The following is a 17967-nucleotide window of genomic DNA, read 5'->3' as shown; positions in this document are numbered from 1 at the left end:
GGTCTCCGCGGGCCCTTCCGCCGCAGTTCTAGGAAACGGTATCTCGAGAAGGAAGCTGGGGGTTTTGCAACGTTGGGGGTCGCTGCGCTTCTGTGGGCTGCAGACCCGGGCGTGTACCCGTGCCTTGTAAAAGGTGACAGCCCAAATACCGAGTTTGTAAATCCAGAACTTAATCCGTAAGCGGGCTTGAGAGGGTTGGCTTGTGTGTACAGCTTATAACTTCGGTGCTTGTAAGATGTCTTCATGGATATGAAGGAGTTTATTTTTTCCAGTGAAACTTACTCTTGCGGTCACAGGCTTGTAATGCATCCAGCTTTATAAGTAGCCTGTTTGGGTTATGAAATCTAAGCTGACTTTATCAATTTTAGTGGACTCTTGGTGCTCGAATAAAATCATTTAATGAAATTGAAGCAGGGAAGTAAAAACATGCTTACATTCAACAAGCTAGCGGCAGGACCTGAGAGAAACAAACAAAAGTCTGTTATGGCTGTAAATATTGAAGACACTGCGTAGCAGTGCTTCTGTTTATATTTGTTTGAGAGTAAGACAAACTTGCTCTGATCACATCAGAGAGAAAACCTGGAGCACACAAACATTTCTTAACAAATCGAGGAGTGACTAGGTGACATTCAGGGAATGTTGGTAGCACCTTGAGTAATGGTAGAAAACTGCGGAGCAGAACACTGCTAAAGGACTTTGGAGAAAAGCCAGATCTCCTTTCATTCTGCGGGGCAAAGTACAGCATTACTGATCTGTAACATTATTTATAAGCTTAGTGGCTGGGTGTGAGGGGAGAACGTTTTTAGTTGCCTTTTCTTTCTTTTGAAGGGAAGGGGATCTAGCTTCTGAACTTGCTGCTTTTTGTGGTTTTGAGCAGATGTTGTTTAAACAAGGTTGTAACACAACGTAGTGTTTTCTTTAATTGTGTCCTGATTCTGAGTTATAGATTGCTTATAAACAGGTATTGCCGGTCATTGAAAAAGAGGATGTGGACAAAGGCTAGGCTGAAATGATTCTTGGATTTTTACCTAGTTCTTCAGGAACTAATTCCATACGTTAAAGGTAATTTACGGCATGAATAGCACTTGATACTGCTCAACACGGTTATTCTGAATGCTCAATACTGTTGCAACAGCTGGCCTTCTTAATGGAACTCAGTATGTGATATAGTGATATGATACAATTATAAACAAAGACCGTTGTGCTGGTGCTTTGGCTCCAGATTGCAAGTGGATGTATTTGGAACAGCTAAAGCGATTACGGCTCCTTCTTTTCTGCTGCAGATTATTGGCCACACAGCAGGCTTGGCAGGGCGGGTCATGTATCCATCCCTACGCCACTGCGGTTTACAGCCCGATGTGCTTACGTAAGCTGAAATAAGTGACAGCTTATGTTAATATTGCAGATTTTAAACTGGGATGTCAAAAAGTGGAATTGGTAACTGCCTCTTCCAGTTCAATCTGCCTGCAGGTGTGTGTCAGAGCACCAATATTAGCAGCACCCTGGGCAGTAGTAGGCTTTTTGTGGATGGTCGTCATGATTTAAGACGCTTCCTCCCCTTGCCCCTCCCTGCCTTACTGCAGGAGATTACTGCTCTTCTGCTGGGAACAGTAGAGCCAAAAGTGTGTCCAAGCCTCAGCTGCTCTGCCTGGCTGACTAGTGCAAACCCAGCTTTATTACCAGCTTAATGTAAGATCCTAGACTTTGAGCTGAGATGGATGTGTGTTGCATTTGGCTGTCCCTGCCATACAAATAGTAACCCCTGGCAAAATAGTGGATTTCTGGTACGAGGAACATCTCAAATCACTGCAGTGGAAATCTGCCAGAGTCTAAGGGTTGCCAAGGTTTCTTAATGTAATGTGTAACATAATTTGAATACTTATTTTCTTAGCCCCACTTAGCTTCTTCCTTATTCAGTTGTTGAGTCTGATATATTCAAATGAAACTGTGCCACTAACTTCAGTGAATGTGTTCCTTTTAACAGAGCAAAGGAACGCTTTTATCTGGCGCTGTATGCTCAAGCCAGGACTGGGGAGACTGGCTATGCTCCTTCTGCCTTGGTTGAAGAATCTTTAATTAGAATTTAGTTGACAACTTGGACATACTTTGACAATGAGAATTGAATCCATTTTAGTATTATTTATGTAAGTCATGCTAATTGATAGTATCAATTCAGAGTTATCAGTGAAACAGGTATGAAATAAAGATACTTAAACTCAGGTACGTTAAACAATAACTTGCTCTTACCTAATCACTGCTTGATTTTACTTAGCCCATTTAAAAACTGCCCAAGTGCCAGGGGCTTTCAGCTTCGCTTGCATAGCTTGTGAGGCCAGGACTGGCATTATCAGTCTCAGCAGTTGAACTGTGGAGCCTTATTCAAGTGAAATTTGATGATATTTTTTGAGATTGGAGAGAAGAATGATTCTCTTTCCCCTTTCCTTTTCTCCTTTCCCTGTGTGTGGGGGTTGGCATTCTCAGAAACACTAACAAATGCAGTCACTATTTTCCACAAGTTACATCTAGTAGTACTTGGGTATTTCTAAATGCGAGTTTTGATGTGAGTCCTTTCTGGTTTCATGTGAGTAGTTGTGTTTGTTGTTTGGGAAATACAGAGGGTTAGATGAGTTCAGATGAAATTATTTTGCAACACTATTCCTTTATAGCTTTCTAAGATACTCGTTAGTATTTGCTTTGCTTTAATCATCTGAGGTAGCGTTAGCAACAAAAGCTTGTAACTGTGACTACTTATTTTGCCCCCATTTGCACTTGGCCAATAAATAGGAGAAATGTGTTACACTTTCTGGCTCGTGGTAGGGCAGCGTGCTGTGTTTTATTATAATAAGTCGTCTGTAGGAACGTTTATGCCAGGTACGACTAGTATTGTCATCCACTTCTGTTTCTGGGTCTGACTTGAGACAAAATAGGCTATGTTTTACTTTTAGAGCTGGTACTTGGTACATATGGAAGCCTTGCTGCTGAGTGATAGAAAAGTTGTGGTAGATCTAAGATCTAATTTTCCTTTTATCTGAACTCTCAAATTTACTGAAATCTGTCTCTATGAAGCTGTTCTAAACAAAAGAACACAAAAATTGATGCATCTTCAATGTACTTTGGTTCTTTAGCGGGGTGGGATTTTGCCTGTAATCCTAATTATGAGGGGACTCAGAGTTCTGAAAGACTTTGATTTAATTTAAGAAGGTTCTTACAAATCAATTTAAAGAATTCAGCATTTTTTATAATGTACTTTGGTTCTTTAGCGGGGTGGGATTTTGCCTGTAATCCTAATTATGAGGGGACTCAGAGTTCTGAAAGACTTTGATTTAATTTAAGAAGGTTCTTACAAATCAATTTAAAGAATTCAGATCATTTTTTATTAATACACTTTTAGAGGTTTTCTCGAAGATGATGTGAGCTGAGATTAAGATCTTGATAATGTTCTTGCAGTGAGCTTAATGTGAAACGTTCTTTAGATGATAGTGTTAACTTTGTGTTAGTGCAGTCAAATCTGGGTAATCTTAACTATTTCTGTTACAGGTCGGGAGTTCATTATTCCTTCGCTGGCACACAGGTTCATAGCAGAGATGGTGGATTTTTTTATTCTGTTCTTTATAAAGGCAACCATTGTTTTAAGTATTATGCACCTCAGTGGAATAAAGTAAGTTGAACAATTTAAAGCTTTATTATGTACAGCTTTAAGCTCTTCATGCTCTTTGAGGTGTCACGACATATATATGGTGTGCTTATGCATATGATGGCACTTAGTAACTGTCAAAAGTTGAGGAAAAAGCACCACGAGGTTAACCTCCTTTTAAACACTTTCTGATTTTGGGTTGGCTGATGGAAACAAAGAATTTGTACAGGTGTCTTCGTAGGCTCACAAACTCCTTGCTAAGGTTAGATTAGACTTGCAGTCTTATTTTTGGGAGGCAATAGCAAGATTTTTAAAAAGTCCTCTAAAAATTTCAAAGAAAAAACATTGACAAATAAGTTTGTTTTTTAAACAGCCTTTAAAAATGTACTGGATCTGGCTGGGATGGAGTTAATTTTCTTCATAGCGTCTCCGATGGTGCTGTGTTTTAGATTTGTGACCAAAACAACGCTAACCCACAAAAAAAAAAAATTTCAGATCCTGCATGTCCGATATGTACGTGCTTTTAAAATACAGCCAATTGCTAGGAGTGCTACTGTGCTGCAGTCTTTACTGGGCATAAGTTGGGTTTCTATAAAAGTATGATTAAGCCATCGTGTGTATCAACTATACACTAGACTGAAAGACTCTTCATTTCACATTCTTACACTCAGGTGTAATCATTTACTTCAAAGACTGTTTCTTTTTTATCTGCTTCTTTAACTGTAGATATATTCCATAGCTGGTTTAGTTCCTCTGCTTCGGGTTGGTGTAATCAAATATTTCAGTCTGATTAGGAGATGAGAGCTTGGTGTAGTCAGTAATTGCATTACTGTACAAACACATTTCGGAATCCAAGTTTTCTACTAAAGAACCTTCCAAATGTCGACTGACTGTAAACTGATACTATACAGATAACATCTTTCAGACACCTTAAACTGCTGCTTGAAAGGTGTGTGGAAGAGGATCAAATGCAAAACAATAAATACGTCAATGTAAATGATCAGTGGTTTTTGTTCAGATAAGCATGCAGTTAAAATGCCAAACTCTGAGTTGCCAAAACCTCCAACTCTAACCTGACAGCTTGCATTTCCATCTTGTTTTTAGTAGGCTGAGAATGATACAAAATGAAGTACTGGAAAGATGAGGAACAACCATATGTATATTGCTTCTGTAAAGTAGTGAAGGTGATAGAAGGAGAGGGAATCTTTTTCAGTTAATTTACAGTATATTCAATATTACTACTTTTGCAAGAGCCAATAAGTTGCTTACGAGTAACTTCAGAGAAACATTCTGGATTTTTTTTTTTTTTTTTTTTTTGCTTGTGAGATGTGGTGTGCTTGGGGTTAGGCTGAGGAGTTGTCATGAAAAAAATATGTCCTCGCAGGCTCAAGACAGAGACTTCAGGCCAAGGTTGTATTGAAGGGAAATGCAGGTTGTGCCACACTATTTTCATAATTCCTTATCTTTTTTGATCCTTAAGTCTGAATAAAGAGGAAGGCAAGTAGTACAAATACAGATGGACTGTTTTGAAGTGGGACTGCACATTTCTGTGTGAGTAGTAATTCTCAGATGCGTGGGTGAAAAATCCTTGCCCAAATACATGCTGCAAGTGTGTCCATTCCAGTTACCAGATAAACTCTATACAGATTTAACATTCTTATCTTGTGAAAATACGCAATTGACTCCAAATTGATGCTTTGCGTAACTTTGTTAGGGTAAACAACTGAAGGTTTCAGTTGCTTCAAGTTAAAAATTTCCTCTTGCATGCCAAGGTGCCTGCCTCTAGAAGAGTATGGTGAGCAGTAAAGACTACTGAGAATGAGGAACCCTGATCATGCAAGGGAGGATAGGTCTCCCTTGCTTGCTTAGGGAGACTTGCAACTTCTCCCTTGCATTTATAGAGAAGAGTGCCTTCCTTCCTTTTTCCTTGAGAGTTCCTGTAAGGAAGAGACTTGGACACCTTGCATTTATAGATTAGACCATGACACACAGAATCTCTTGTTTATCTCTCAAGAAGTGTGAGAGTTTTCAGAACAGTTCTGCAGCTTGCTACCCAGGGACACCATTGTGCAAAAGTGGCAATAAAGAATGATCTTTTCTTAATGAAAAAGACAAAACAAACCAGGCAGCAACTCAGAAGGAAACCTAGTGTTCTGAATTTTAACGGCTTGCTTAGTATCAGAGAAGCCAAGGAGCTTTTGTTCTTTTACTAATACTGGAACTGAAGGAGTGAATTCTAGTATTAAAGGGGTAACACTGGTATTGGGAGAAAGATGGTTTTAAAGTTCAGTCTTATTTTGTACAGGGACATCTCTAAATTTGCCATGCATTACATAATAGAAGAAATAGATGAAGATACGTCCATGGAAGATTTGCAGAAAATGATGATAGTAGCTCTCATCTACAGGTTATTAGTCTGCTTCTATGAGGTAACTACTCATAAACATTAACTTCTCTAATTAATATTGTCAGTTGTTGAATAAATGTTGGAAAAAAAATCTATCGCCATTGGCCTATAAAGTAAAGCCTCTTTACAGTATTTGGGATTATGTTGAAGCTTATGACATTCACATAGTTTTGATGAAAACCAGGTTTGCTAGACCAGTCGACAACATGGTGTTGTGTGGAATTGAAGTAACTTTTCTTTTACAGATAATCTGTATTTGGGGAGCAGGTGGAGCAACCCCGGGGAAATTCTTGCTTGGACTGCGAGTTGTGACATGTGATACATCTGTACTTATTGCGCCCAGCCGCGTGTTAGTCATTCCATCTTCTAATGTCAGTATGACGACGTAAGTGCTCTTAGCTCAGTCACGTTGCTTTCAGGTTAATAGTGTGGCAAGCACGTGATTTGGAAGGAAACACACCATTTCCTTATTAGTGGCCTTTGCAATAATTAGATTGCAAGAGCTATTGCTAGATTCTGTTATCTAAGCATAAAATAGCCATTATTCAATTGTGAATATTTTTCAGGTTAGCTGATACAGTCATCTCCTCTGAACTCTGGAGGTTGGGGGGTTTTTTTGCTTGGTTTTTTTTTCTGGTGCTGTGCAAAATGAGGCGCTAAACTTATTAATAGGTAGTTTACTTTCATAAGCAGAAAAGTGAAAATAAGGCACTGAATGTTTTATTCTCATTTCAGGTCCACAATACGAGCTTTAATCAAGAATTTTTCTATTGCTTCATTTTTTCCTGCATTCATTACACTGCTGTTTTTCCAGCATAACAGAACAGCCTATGATATTGTAGCAGGGACTATTGTGGTAAGAAGAAATGGAGTCAGATGATACCAAAAGATGAGATTTCCAGACTGGTTTTGAACATCCCCTCCCACCCCCAGTGAACAAAGACCTACCCCAAAACTGAAATTGAGGTGTCCATCAGAATCTTTTGCCCAAATGAAACGGGAACCGATTCAGAAGCTAAAGAAAATGTTTTACTCCGGTATGATGCCAGCAGCTACCTTCAAAGTATTGGAGTTTTCATAGATGCCAAAGAAGTTTGGGAGAAACAATACATACTAAATCTGGAAGTATTAACCTCCGATTGATGAGAAAGAAAGCGGATGTATTAACTGCAGAAAGGAGCTGTTCCGTTTGTCAGTCTGCGGAAAGCAGATACCTAGAAATACTCCACCGTAAAAGAAATGTCGCTCCTACAGTTTTGGATGTTGGCAGGTAACTAGAAAATCAAGTTGTTTTCCGAGCAGTTGCCTAAGTCGTATGATAAACTCTGAAGGGAAGAGAACTGCTGTATTAGACAGTAAGGCAAATCGTGTTAATTAACTTGCCATGTGTGTAGAAAGAGATGCGCAGTGTTTATTATGTCCCGTATTATTGCTTCACAGATCATATTCCCTCACCTCTTTAAGTATTTCAGCAGAACATGGTTGTGAGAAGTTTTTTGCCTGACCGTCTTAAGCATTACCACTTACTTCACGTCAAAGCTAAGAAAGAGGTGAAATAATAGCTGCTTTTTCTCTGGGAAGGGTATGTTACACGGCAGTGTTAGTGAATTGGCGTGTGTAAATAATTTTGGAGCTGTGAACAGTACAGATCATGCTAATGAAAGGTAACTTTTTTGCTTCTGTTTGGAGTGAAAGCACTTGTCTATTTCTTGCGTATAATACCAAGCAAAACAACTGAATGTGTTTCAGGAGCATGCAGAAAACATTAACTGAAATGTGTTACGGGTGTAAATCTACGGAAGTACAAATACTGGTTACTTTCACTTTATAATTCTGGCTAATTGTTTGTATATTCAGAATAACTTAAATACTGAATAAAGAAGCCTAATATTTTGCATGATTACATAGCTTTCGTAATTTGTTTATTCTCATGTTATTAGTATCTTGGGAAAGGAATATAAGCAACAATGTTAATGTTTTATTAAAAGTTGAGCAAGAGTTTGAAATTCTTCTAGAGCCCAGTTTTTGTGTGTTCTTCCCTTAGGCGTAACTGCCACTCCCTGGCTGAAGTTCTTACCCTACCTTCAGTTTTGGAGGTTGACAATAGAAATGTTGGAGAGCTTGGTTCTCTCTTGTCTTCAGGTGAAATAAATCAGTCACGTGTTAATATCCTGCAATCTCTTAGTCTGACAAGTGGTGTTCTGTTTATTAACATAACGTTTGGGGTATGTGTTCTGACCTTCATTTACAATGATGTTTTGGGAGGTCTGAAACAAAGCACCTTTTTGAGGTTGTTGGGCCACTTGAAGATGTTTAGCTGAAAGAGAACTTCAGAGATACCACTTACCTGCTCTTTTGAAGAATTGCACTGTCGACTTAAGCGTCGAAGTTAAAAGTCCAGGCATGGCAACCAGCCTGAGAGAAGCTAAAGCTGTCAGAAGTAACTAAAGTCCCTTCTAGGGTGAGCGGTGCCTATTTACAATTTCAGTATGAATACAAAAAGAACTTTTGTTCCGTTTACTGTAGCAGTGACCTAGAAACTAGGATTCTAGATGGGGGGGAGGAAGGGAAGAGCAACACCTTTGACTAAAACTTTATTGCTACCACTTCAGGTTTAAGGGAAAGTATCTCTTACTCTGTAGAAAAATACCACCCCTTCCACAGCAGGTAAAGAAAAAAATGACAATGGAAAAAACGGAGCCCGTCCGTGGAAGTAAGTGTACATTATGCTGTTGTAAACACTAGCTTTTAGTTTGTCTCTTGCGCAAGTTGCACTGAAGCTGCAGCTTTTTTCTGTTTGTAGGATGAGTGCTCGGCAGGTGATAGAGCTAAGGAAAAGAAGTGAAATCTGTGGCATTTTTCAGATTTAGACATCTGGAAATACATAATTGCATATAATCCCTCCACAGCTACAGTGGCGGGGTGTGACTGCCTGAATAGCAGCTTGTGTGTGTGCTTTTAAAGTCTAGTTGCTGAATATTTTCTATTTATAGAAAGAGCGATTGGAGCTCTACCCATGTAAAACTCCCACGAAAACAAAAGTTAGCCTTTGTCCTCCTGTCAAGTCTAGTTTGTGATTAGAAAAGTATCTCATTGCGTAATGCTGGCACCTGCAGTTGTGCAAGTGCCGAGCAGCGTTGGGGTGAGTGGCAGGAGCGCTAGCGAAAAACCCCAGCAACGCAGCTGAAGACAGCTAAAGCTTGTGCAACTCAGGTGGGTCTTTTCGGTTCTAGCTGTAACAAGCAAGCAGATCTCAACCATAAACTGACTGCTGTGGCTTCGTAAAAGTTCAGCTGTGGTCCCTGAACAAACGAACGAGTGTTTCCTCTCATTTTACTAGAATAATGTCTGTTCTCTAAGAAGCTCCCCTAGCTGCTACAGAAGTGGGAAAAGCCCAAACTACCCATGTACTTTTTGCTCTTCAGTTAGAATGCTGGTGTATGTTTGTAACATTAGCTTTTTTTTTTTAATAGCTCTGTAAAAACTAACTGCAACTAGACAGCTGACACACCGACATACGGCTCCAAGCTTAAGTCTACAATGAAACTCCCCTTCCTAACAGGGAGCCTCTAACTAATTTAAGATCCTTTAAAATCAGCATCGGTGTTGCTGTCGAGAAGCATGTGACATCACTCAGGCTGAGTGCATCACCTTGTACGGTTCCAGCGGTAGATGCCTTCACAGAGAGTTAAAACTGCCAGACAGTATTTCATAGTTTTTATTGATGGCATTTATCCCATGGTTTAACATGTTAATTATACTGTAATAAACATGGCTTTAATATTAAACTTTTCCTTATTATCCAAAGTCACCACAGTCCATTTCAGTAAATATAAAAATATATACTTAATACTTTGTACAATACTGGTTTTTGGTCCAAACAAAAATGGATCAGAAAAGCCAATAAACTTACTTTAAGAATTCCCAATTTTAAAGATTTTCTAAATGGATTTAGGCAACTTTGAATAATGGGATTTACATAAAATCTGAGACAATACTAAACGAAAATGGCCGTAACACACAAAATTAAAATTTCAATTTCACAGATTTGTTATGCCAAAAAAGTACATAGAGAAACAAAATTGTATTTACACGTTTCATAATAAAATAACAAAGGCGAGACACGTGATAAAGGGCTGTAAGAATGAAAATATAGAAATAGCATATAATTATTAAATGAAGAACTACAGATCTAACAAGTCCTTAGCATGGATCATCCTTTAATCAGTCTTCCTCTATCAGAAAATTTTAGTGCACGATACACCCAAACTCACTCACTTCACACATACACCAGCACAAACTCAGCATAGAAATCATTCGTTATCAACATTCTCTACTCTATACAGCATCCCTCGCTGATATAATTACAATTTCGAGGCGTCAGTAAACGCAGATGAGCGCGCACATAGTGGTGCAGATGAAGAGGTATTGTACAAGCCATTCACTGTGCAGGCTCTACTCACGGCTACAGCCAGACCATGCCGAGTCAGTGAAAGAAGTAACTTGCTGGAGTCTAAAATAGTTTTGCTCGAGAACGGCCCTGTTGCCAACTCTATTTATTACCCAAAAAAATCTAACCCGGGAGGGGGAAGGGAAGGGAAGGAAAGGGCAGCAGAGTTTTATATTCCTTTAGGCAGATCTGACGTCAGCTAACCCAGCGTGAGGTACGATCCCAACAACTGAACAATGCGGGGTAGTAGCTGCTTCGAAAGTTGCTTTACACATCGGGCGATTATTTTCTACGTCTAACTGCAGTCTTTATCTTCCGACCAGAAACTGAAGATCCAGGGGCAGAGAAAACATTTTTCCCATTAGTCCTATCAAAAGAAATCAGTAGTTCAGAGTTTAGGACAGTGTAGCTGAAAATTCAGTAGCAGCACTGAGTAGATAATTCCAGAACAACTCTTTCATAGTCTTGTCTCACTAGTTAGCAGCTGGCAACAAATGGCTGCGGATGAGCAGGAGGAAGAGAGTTCCAGAAACCGAAAGCAATTACATCTCTCTTGTTCAGAAGGTAAGTAGCAGCGTAACGGCTAGGCACGGATTTTACCTTTCAAGAACAAGACACTCCCACATACGTTGATGTGTGGTATTTCTGACAACTAGGCTCCTTTAAAGATACCGTCGCTTAGTTAGCCGGTCAGGCTAATACAAGGCAGGGTGCCCAATTTAGTTTCAAACTCCAAGGTTCACCTGAACACCTCACGATTTAACAGCAGCAGAGACTGAGCACTGTCCACTGATACTACCCGAAGCTCGAGTGAAATTCCGATACGGTCTCTTACCCCACTGTAAATGCTGGAGGCTGGCTGAACGAAAATCCCGACGAGCCGGAAGGCTGTGCCGCTGCTGCTGGTGCGGGAGGATTTGCACCAAAAGTAAATACTCCGGGGTTATTTGCAAAGTTGAAATTAGAAGTACTACTTCCAAACTGGAATACAGAACCTGGGAAGATGGGACGGAAGCAGAAAGGAGTAAGAAAGTTGAAACTGAGTTCATCCTGTCCAGCAATATCCTCATGTTCTTCACACTGTCATCTTCAATGAATTTTTTTTTACAGGTTGCGCGAGACAGCAAAGTTGGGGGAAGGGGGTGCACCAGAAGCGCCAGATTACCACAGGAACGGTGCACAGAAGAATTCATTCACTTCAATAGAGAATCATAAAGGGATTCTTGAAGTAGCACTGCTGGCACACCGATAATTAAGTGTTTGCTAACTTCTGTACCGCCATTGTTTATACCTGTGCATACTGAAGTTTATATTAATGAAGTCTTAAATTATAGTATTGAATCATGTAGGTTTACATTTAAGTAAACTTTCCTGTGCTCATGCAGTCGATCTGGGGACTCCCTTTCATTTAACGTGCTAACGCAGCACCTCATCTTAAAAAAAAAAAAAAAAAAAAGAATTCCTACCATCAAAGTAATTGATAAGCAACACAGACAATCCAGGGAGATTTTTCTTTAAACTGCTACCTGATTAATGAAAGGCTGACTGGGTAACGTGGTGTGCCAATTAATCTACTGATTAGTACAAAAATGTCGGTTACTTTTAACGGAGGCTATTTTGTAAAACTTCTGAGAGGAAAAAAGGAGGCTTTCCCCTTAAAGTATTTGACATGATGATACCGAATACATACGTTCTGGCAGTGTGGTGTTCTTTTTTAGTAATTGCTAGCGTGGAACAGGTCTTCTTACACTTAAATTATAAGGATCATTCTCTGCCCCCTTCCCACGGTATTTTATACTTCATTAGTAAAGAGAACTTTAAATAAAGTCTTAACCCATAAACGCTTAAAAATAATTCTGACCATATTCTCGCACAACAAAGCCCCCAATCCAAATAAATTGCCGAAGCCTGTTAACGAAGTCAGATAACTAAGAACTACTCTGACAAATCCACAAATAGTAATTTTGCAGCGCTTCTGCCATTCTGGTTTGTACAATCTCACCAGTGAATACTCCATGGTTTTCAACGCTTCCTTTTAATCACTAGATTTCTCAAGAAAATAAACCCCAACGTTTAGCGGTAGGGTTGCAGCCTCCGTGCCTGCTAAGTGTCCTGTGGAGGCGGCTTGCTGTGAGGCTGGCATACACCTGTGGCACATCCTCCAGAGGCAGGAGTGAGATACAAATGACTTAACTCTGTAGCCATTATTTTTATGGAGGATTATTCTTAAATATGTGCGCAAGGCAGAAGTCATCTTTCTCCGTATAATTTAAGGTGCGCTTCATGAAAAATAAAATAAAATACACAATCTTTGAGACCAAAAGGGAAGAGGATGGTCGGCACTCACCAGCACTGGGGGTACCAGAGCCAAAACCTGGCTGCTGGGTCGCTTGCTGTCCAAACACAGAGGGCTGAGTGCTGCTCGTCACCGAGCCGAAGGCAGGAGGAGCAGGCTGAGCGCCAGCTGAAAACAACGCTGTCGACAGCGATCCAAAACTTGGAGCACTTGGCTGGCTGGACCCTTGGCTCTGGCCAAATGCTGGTGGCTGGCTGGCGCCAAATGCTGGGCCGGCAGCAGGCGCTGGAGGCCCAGAGCCAAACAGAAACGAAGAGGACGACCCTCGGGGAACAGAAGAGAAATGTCAGTATATGCTGGTGTTTTTTTCCCGCCCCGCAAGAATGAATCTAGGAATGTTTCCCAAGTCTGGTAGCTGAATACTCATCTTAATTTCAAACTAATTGTGTGAGTATATAAAACAAATACCACGTCAGCCACAAGAGGAATTGCACCTTCTCTTGTAAGTAAGATGAGAAACACCAAGTTTATGAAGAGAGTGGGACAAAATTAAATCTCAAACACATTGGTTGTCTAGACTCAAATTACTGCGTTAACATTCATGTTCTAGAAACAGATTCCCACAAATAGTACGTTTTAATTTGTATTTACTAAAAGCTGTTTATATCACACACACAGAATATTCATTCAAATTGTATTTTCAGACGTGCAAAATACAGCTCTCGATTTATTAGGATCAGGAGAACATGAATCTTTCTTGTCAGCAACTGCACCCCTCCCTGCACGAGTGTTTACCGTTATCAACTTCTGGAGGCCAAATCAAGCTTGCAGTGATCTCTCTGTACTCAAAAAATTCAGTTTAGCAGAGTAATTCTCTACGTGACATCAACAGACAACCAGCGCATTCGTTTAGCTGCTTTGGTTCTGCATGGCCAGCAGAAAGAACGAAACAAAAATATGTGGCTGAACAGTGACTCTGAACGTACACAGCAGATCTGCTACGCAAAAAGGGACATTTTAAACAGCACTATTAATGCAACTTAAGCAGCCTTCACGCAACAGAAAATACCCTCTATTGCACCATAGCTTGGAATGGCTGACTGTTTTTCTTTCCAAGAAGATGAACAGATACACGCTAAAAGTTAATACAGGCTTCTGCATTAAAAAAAAAAAATCCTTTGTGAAGATGTTTGAAATATGGCGTCGCCTACTACTGAAATGACACTGAAAGCTACTGATTTGTAAGCAGGTTAAATTGATCTGCTGGTTGTTATAATTTAGGACTGTTTTCTCTCTGTTTCTGATACACAAAAAAGTGTGCAAATTTAATTTCTGCGAATGACAAGGTTAAGGAATCAGATCAAACTAGATGAAGTCTCTTCCTCACAGGTTCGATTTTGTTTCCAACATACTGCTAGGCTAGCAGGAATACAGATGATTTGGCGGGTTTAGTCTTGTGTCATACTGCTAAACTCATGCAGTGGGGTACCGAACATAAAACATGAAGAAACTTATCTCTGTCTTCTCTAAATTGCTAGAAAATTAACAAACGCTGGCCATAATGCTTATTAGAAACCAATCCTTAAGCAGCAGCAATTGCATGCAGAGGTACTGTGTTTATATATACTTGTGAAGGAAAGATTTTGCAAATCTTGACGTTATTTACAACACTTGAGAGTTTCAGGTACGGGAGAGGAAAACCAGGAAAGTTGTAATTCATTGACTTCTAACCGTAAGCACTGGACTGATAGTGAGAAGAAAGAAACTATCATTCTCCTGGTGAAAAGTTCCTATACAAATTGAAATCCAATAAAGGGTTGTCTTTTGCATAAAACAACGCCACTGCCAGTTCATTCCTAAACTGTATTTCCCAGACTGTCTGTGAAAAACTGAGCCCCAGTTTGTATTGTTGAATATAAATGCTCAGTATTTTTCTCTACTTCCATGCGTTTGGCCTACATATTCTCCAAAGTAAAATATTAGTGAAACAGTACTTCCTTGGTCCACTATGTAACTGCAAAAACGAGAAGAGCATCTATTTAAAATGTACCTGTTGAACTTGATGTGGTTGTGGCTCCAAAGGTAAAGCCTGAATTTGCTGCATTGGTACTGCTGGCTCCCGAACCAAAGAGAAATGAAGTAAGCACCGTGCCGGTGCTGGAAGATGTGGTTGCTGGTTTGTTTTCTTGAGAGAAGCCAAATGACTGAGATGCTGCAGATTCTGCAGAATTGCCAAAAACAGAGCTGCTCACAGTGTTGCTGGGTTGTCCAAACACGAAGGGAGCGGGAACTGGCTGAGGATTTGAGGAAGAGATGGCGCTGCCAAACACACTGCTGCTGTTGGCTGAAGTGGTGGGTACGACTGTGCTGGAGGAACTCGAGCTCAAGAAGCTGAAGGACGGCTTTGCTGCTCCTTGATCTGAAAGGAAGAACAGTACATAAACCACCACAGAAATGCCAAACGAAGTACAGCAAGTAGACTCCTGTTTCAATCACCGTACAAAGGGCAGTCCTGAATGACACCTCAACTACTATCCCAGCTACTGTCGCTTACTTAAGATCCGGATTTAATGTGCTGCTTGCTGCCATCCACAATTGAAGGAATGGAAGAATTGTGAAGAACCACGACACCACTGCAGTCTAGGCTTCATTGGTTACAAACACTAAGCATTGGCTGTCGTTACCTGAACCAGTATTAACCAGTACTTCTGAACTCTTCAAACAAAAACGTATTTCAGATGTTCTTAGAAGAACAGTATTGATCACCTGTAACAGTTTTATGGCTCTGCTCAATGGAGTATTGAAAAACACAGTGATACAGTTGCATTTGTAGCTTGTTCGAAAATATAGCCCTTCGCCTACAGCTTTACGTCAAGCAAAGTTTACCGTCCTCTTCTGAGCTAAGTTCATTGTACTTAAGCACCTGCAAGACCTGCTTTTAGGAGCAACAAAGAACAACCCTCCATTAAGACCATTGTTGTAAAGTACTGAGTGCAGTTTTACACACTTAGAATAGAGCTGTCTTTTAAAGTCAGTCATTCTTCAGCTTTCCCTAAGCTGCTGGTCCAATTCTTGTTATTAATTTGTGATCTTGTTTTGAATTTCCCACTATTTTTTTTCCCAGAAGTTATAGCCCCTTTTCATCTATGCCATTTTTAAGGGACTATTGATTCTTCAGAATGCTTGTTAAAATTTCCTTTTTGCACAAGGTGCTTCATCAAATTTCCACGACTAAACCAAACTCCAGAACTTTACCTGGCAGGTAGAAAAAAAACCCCAACAAAACAAACCGAAACAAACCCAACCTCAAAACTCTCGACCCACCCACCCGTCTCCCCTCCCCCAAAGCCCACAATCCTCCAAAAACTTGTCTGTTCAGTAGCAGTTCAACCTAAGAATACTGCGATTAAAACCTGTATAACCCTATGTATTGCTTTTATTCAGGGTTACCTACTGATATCCTTTTCCGTATCACTTCAGAAGTTAGAAACTAATTCTGTTCTCTGAAACACAGAACACAGTTGCTAAGTCATACAAATGGAGTTTAACAACCAGAAGTTTTCCACAGAGCGATCACCCCTGAGAAACTTTAATCCTCCACTGCAGACTTTCAACAAATTAAAGGAATACCAAACTGTGTAATAGCTATGAAGTGATTTTTACACCTTTGTAGCAGTAGAGAAACAGCAGTATACCCTGCAGCATAGCTGCAAGGACATGGGAATGAGATATTCCCTCTCTCACCCCCTTTCACTATGAAAAACAACGCTAGCATGAGGCCTCTATACTGCACCATACTACGGATTTTATCACCAGCTGTGCTGCTACCACTGAGCATATACAGCTTCTGTGTTCATAACAGAAGCGGTACAGGTTCCTTGAGGTGTGGCGATTTTTTTGTCTAAACCTAGTGTTAAAACTCATTGAAAACTCATTGAAATCTAAAAAGGACTTGCTGCATGTTGTCTACAAACCAACCAGAACTGAAGACAGGCTGCAGGGCATAATTAAGGCTTTTCTAAAGCTCTACTACATGAATATATCAAATCCCATAGACTTTGTCCAGTATGGCTTCAGAGGTATTATTTGATGGACACGAGCAGACAAGTGAAGACAAAAGATGTTCCGTTTACCTGAAGTACTGGTTTGTGCCCCAAATGCAAAAGACGGCTTTGTCTGCTCAGTTTCCTTCTCCGATGGTTTAACAAAACTAAAATTGAATATAGGTTTTGCTGTGCTCTCCTCTTTGGTATGCTCAGCCGTCCCAGCTGAAAAGATAGGTTGTGCCTTTAGCTCTTCGTTGTCAGCTTTCTTTCCAAATGCTAATGGAGCAGCAGAAGTGACAGACTCCTGTTTCTCTTCTGTCCTTCCCAAAACAAACTGTGAGGCAGGTGCAGACTCCACGCTGCCAAAAGAGAAGCCTCCCTTCGTGGAAAGAGTTTCATCCTTTTTCTCATCTGACTTCTTAAATGCAAGAGCAGGTGATGCTACCTCCTTTTCTGCCACAGTTCCAAAAGTGAAGCCACTGACTCCGGTTTTATTTTCATTGGTAGCTATGGAAGAAGTAGAACTCGTGCCAAAACCAAAGCCTCCCAAAACTGGTTCCTCTTTCTTTTCCTGCTGTCCCAGGCTCGCTGTCCCAAACTGAAATGTTGAAGGAGCCTGACTGCTTGTAGATGGAAGTCCAAAGGTAAAACTGTTACTTTTACCTTCTTTTTTACTGTCTTCTGATTTAGAGTCTGAGGAAGAAACTCCAAACTTGAAGTCCCCTGAACCAGTAGGAAACTTAAATCCCCCAGTCACAGTGTTGGAGGATGCAGATTCAGATGCAATGCCGAACTTGAAGCTCCCTTGTTCTCCAAATTTAAAATCTCCTGTGCTACTCAATGTATGAGAAGATTCGGAGGAGGACGACTGGACACCAAATGTAAATGATGGCATTGCAGCATTTGTGGACACAGTAGCAGTACCAAAACCTGCAGAAATAAGTAATAATGTTAAGTTTGCAATATATGATGTAATACACGTAGGCTTCAGCTACATGGCTGGGATTCTAGTCCTGAACTTCTGGGAGTCAAAACTGTTTAAAAACCAAAAAAACCCCAAACCACAAAACAAAGAAGAAAACTCCACACTTCCTCTCTACATACACCTTTTCGCAATGGTATTCTTCTATCTAC

General features: G+C 40.3%; 2 protein-coding genes across 2 annotated transcripts in view; one reads left to right on the top strand and one right to left on the bottom strand.

The window, feature by feature from the left end:
* The first annotated feature begins 3344 nt into the window (after nucleotides 1–3344).
* Nucleotides 3345–7941, top strand: FAM8A1 (family with sequence similarity 8 member A1). Its single transcript, XM_019470620.1, has 4 exons — nucleotides 3345–3658; nucleotides 5940–6063; nucleotides 6287–6426; nucleotides 6777–7941. The coding sequence occupies exons 1-4, from the start codon at nucleotides 3585–3587 to the stop codon at nucleotides 6919–6921; spliced, it is 483 nt and encodes a 160-aa protein (XP_019326165.1). The 5' UTR covers nucleotides 3345–3584; the 3' UTR covers nucleotides 6922–7941.
* A 1797-nt stretch (nucleotides 7942–9738) lies between these two features.
* NUP153 (nucleoporin 153) overlaps nucleotides 9739–17967 on the bottom strand; it is a 47332-nt gene continuing 39103 nt past the window's right edge. The window contains exons 20-24 of the mRNA XM_019470601.1: nucleotides 16921–17763; nucleotides 14838–15206; nucleotides 12839–13111; nucleotides 11327–11486; nucleotides 9739–10858 (exon numbers count right to left, since the gene is read on the bottom strand). Of these exons, the coding sequence (XP_019326146.1) occupies nucleotides 10774–10858; nucleotides 11327–11486; nucleotides 12839–13111; nucleotides 14838–15206; nucleotides 16921–17763 (1730 nt within the window). The 3' untranslated portion in view covers nucleotides 9739–10773. The remainder of the gene's footprint in view (nucleotides 10859–11326; nucleotides 11487–12838; nucleotides 13112–14837; nucleotides 15207–16920; nucleotides 17764–17967) is intronic.

The sequence above is a fragment of the Aptenodytes forsteri genome, unplaced genomic scaffold (genome assembly GCF_000699145.1).
Source record: "Aptenodytes forsteri isolate BGI_AS27 unplaced genomic scaffold, ASM69914v1 Scaffold63, whole genome shotgun sequence".
NCBI classification, from domain to species: domain Eukaryota; kingdom Metazoa; phylum Chordata; class Aves; order Sphenisciformes; family Spheniscidae; genus Aptenodytes; species Aptenodytes forsteri.
The sequence above is the reverse complement of the archived record's forward strand: the minus strand, read 5'-3'. Positions and strand labels throughout refer to the sequence as shown.

Excerpts from the sequence above, each read along its gene's own strand:
- FAM8A1 (XM_019470620.1), top strand. The coding sequence starts at position 3,585 with ATGGTGGATTTTTTTATTCTGTTCTTTATAAAGGCAACCATTGTTTTA. Across the intron at positions 3,659-5,939 it reads ATGCACCTCAGTGGAATAAA|GGACATCTCTAAATTTGCCA; the intron begins GTAAGTTGAACA and ends TATTTTGTACAG. Across the intron at positions 6,064-6,286 it reads TATTAGTCTGCTTCTATGAG|ATAATCTGTATTTGGGGAGC; the intron begins GTAACTACTCAT and ends TTTCTTTTACAG.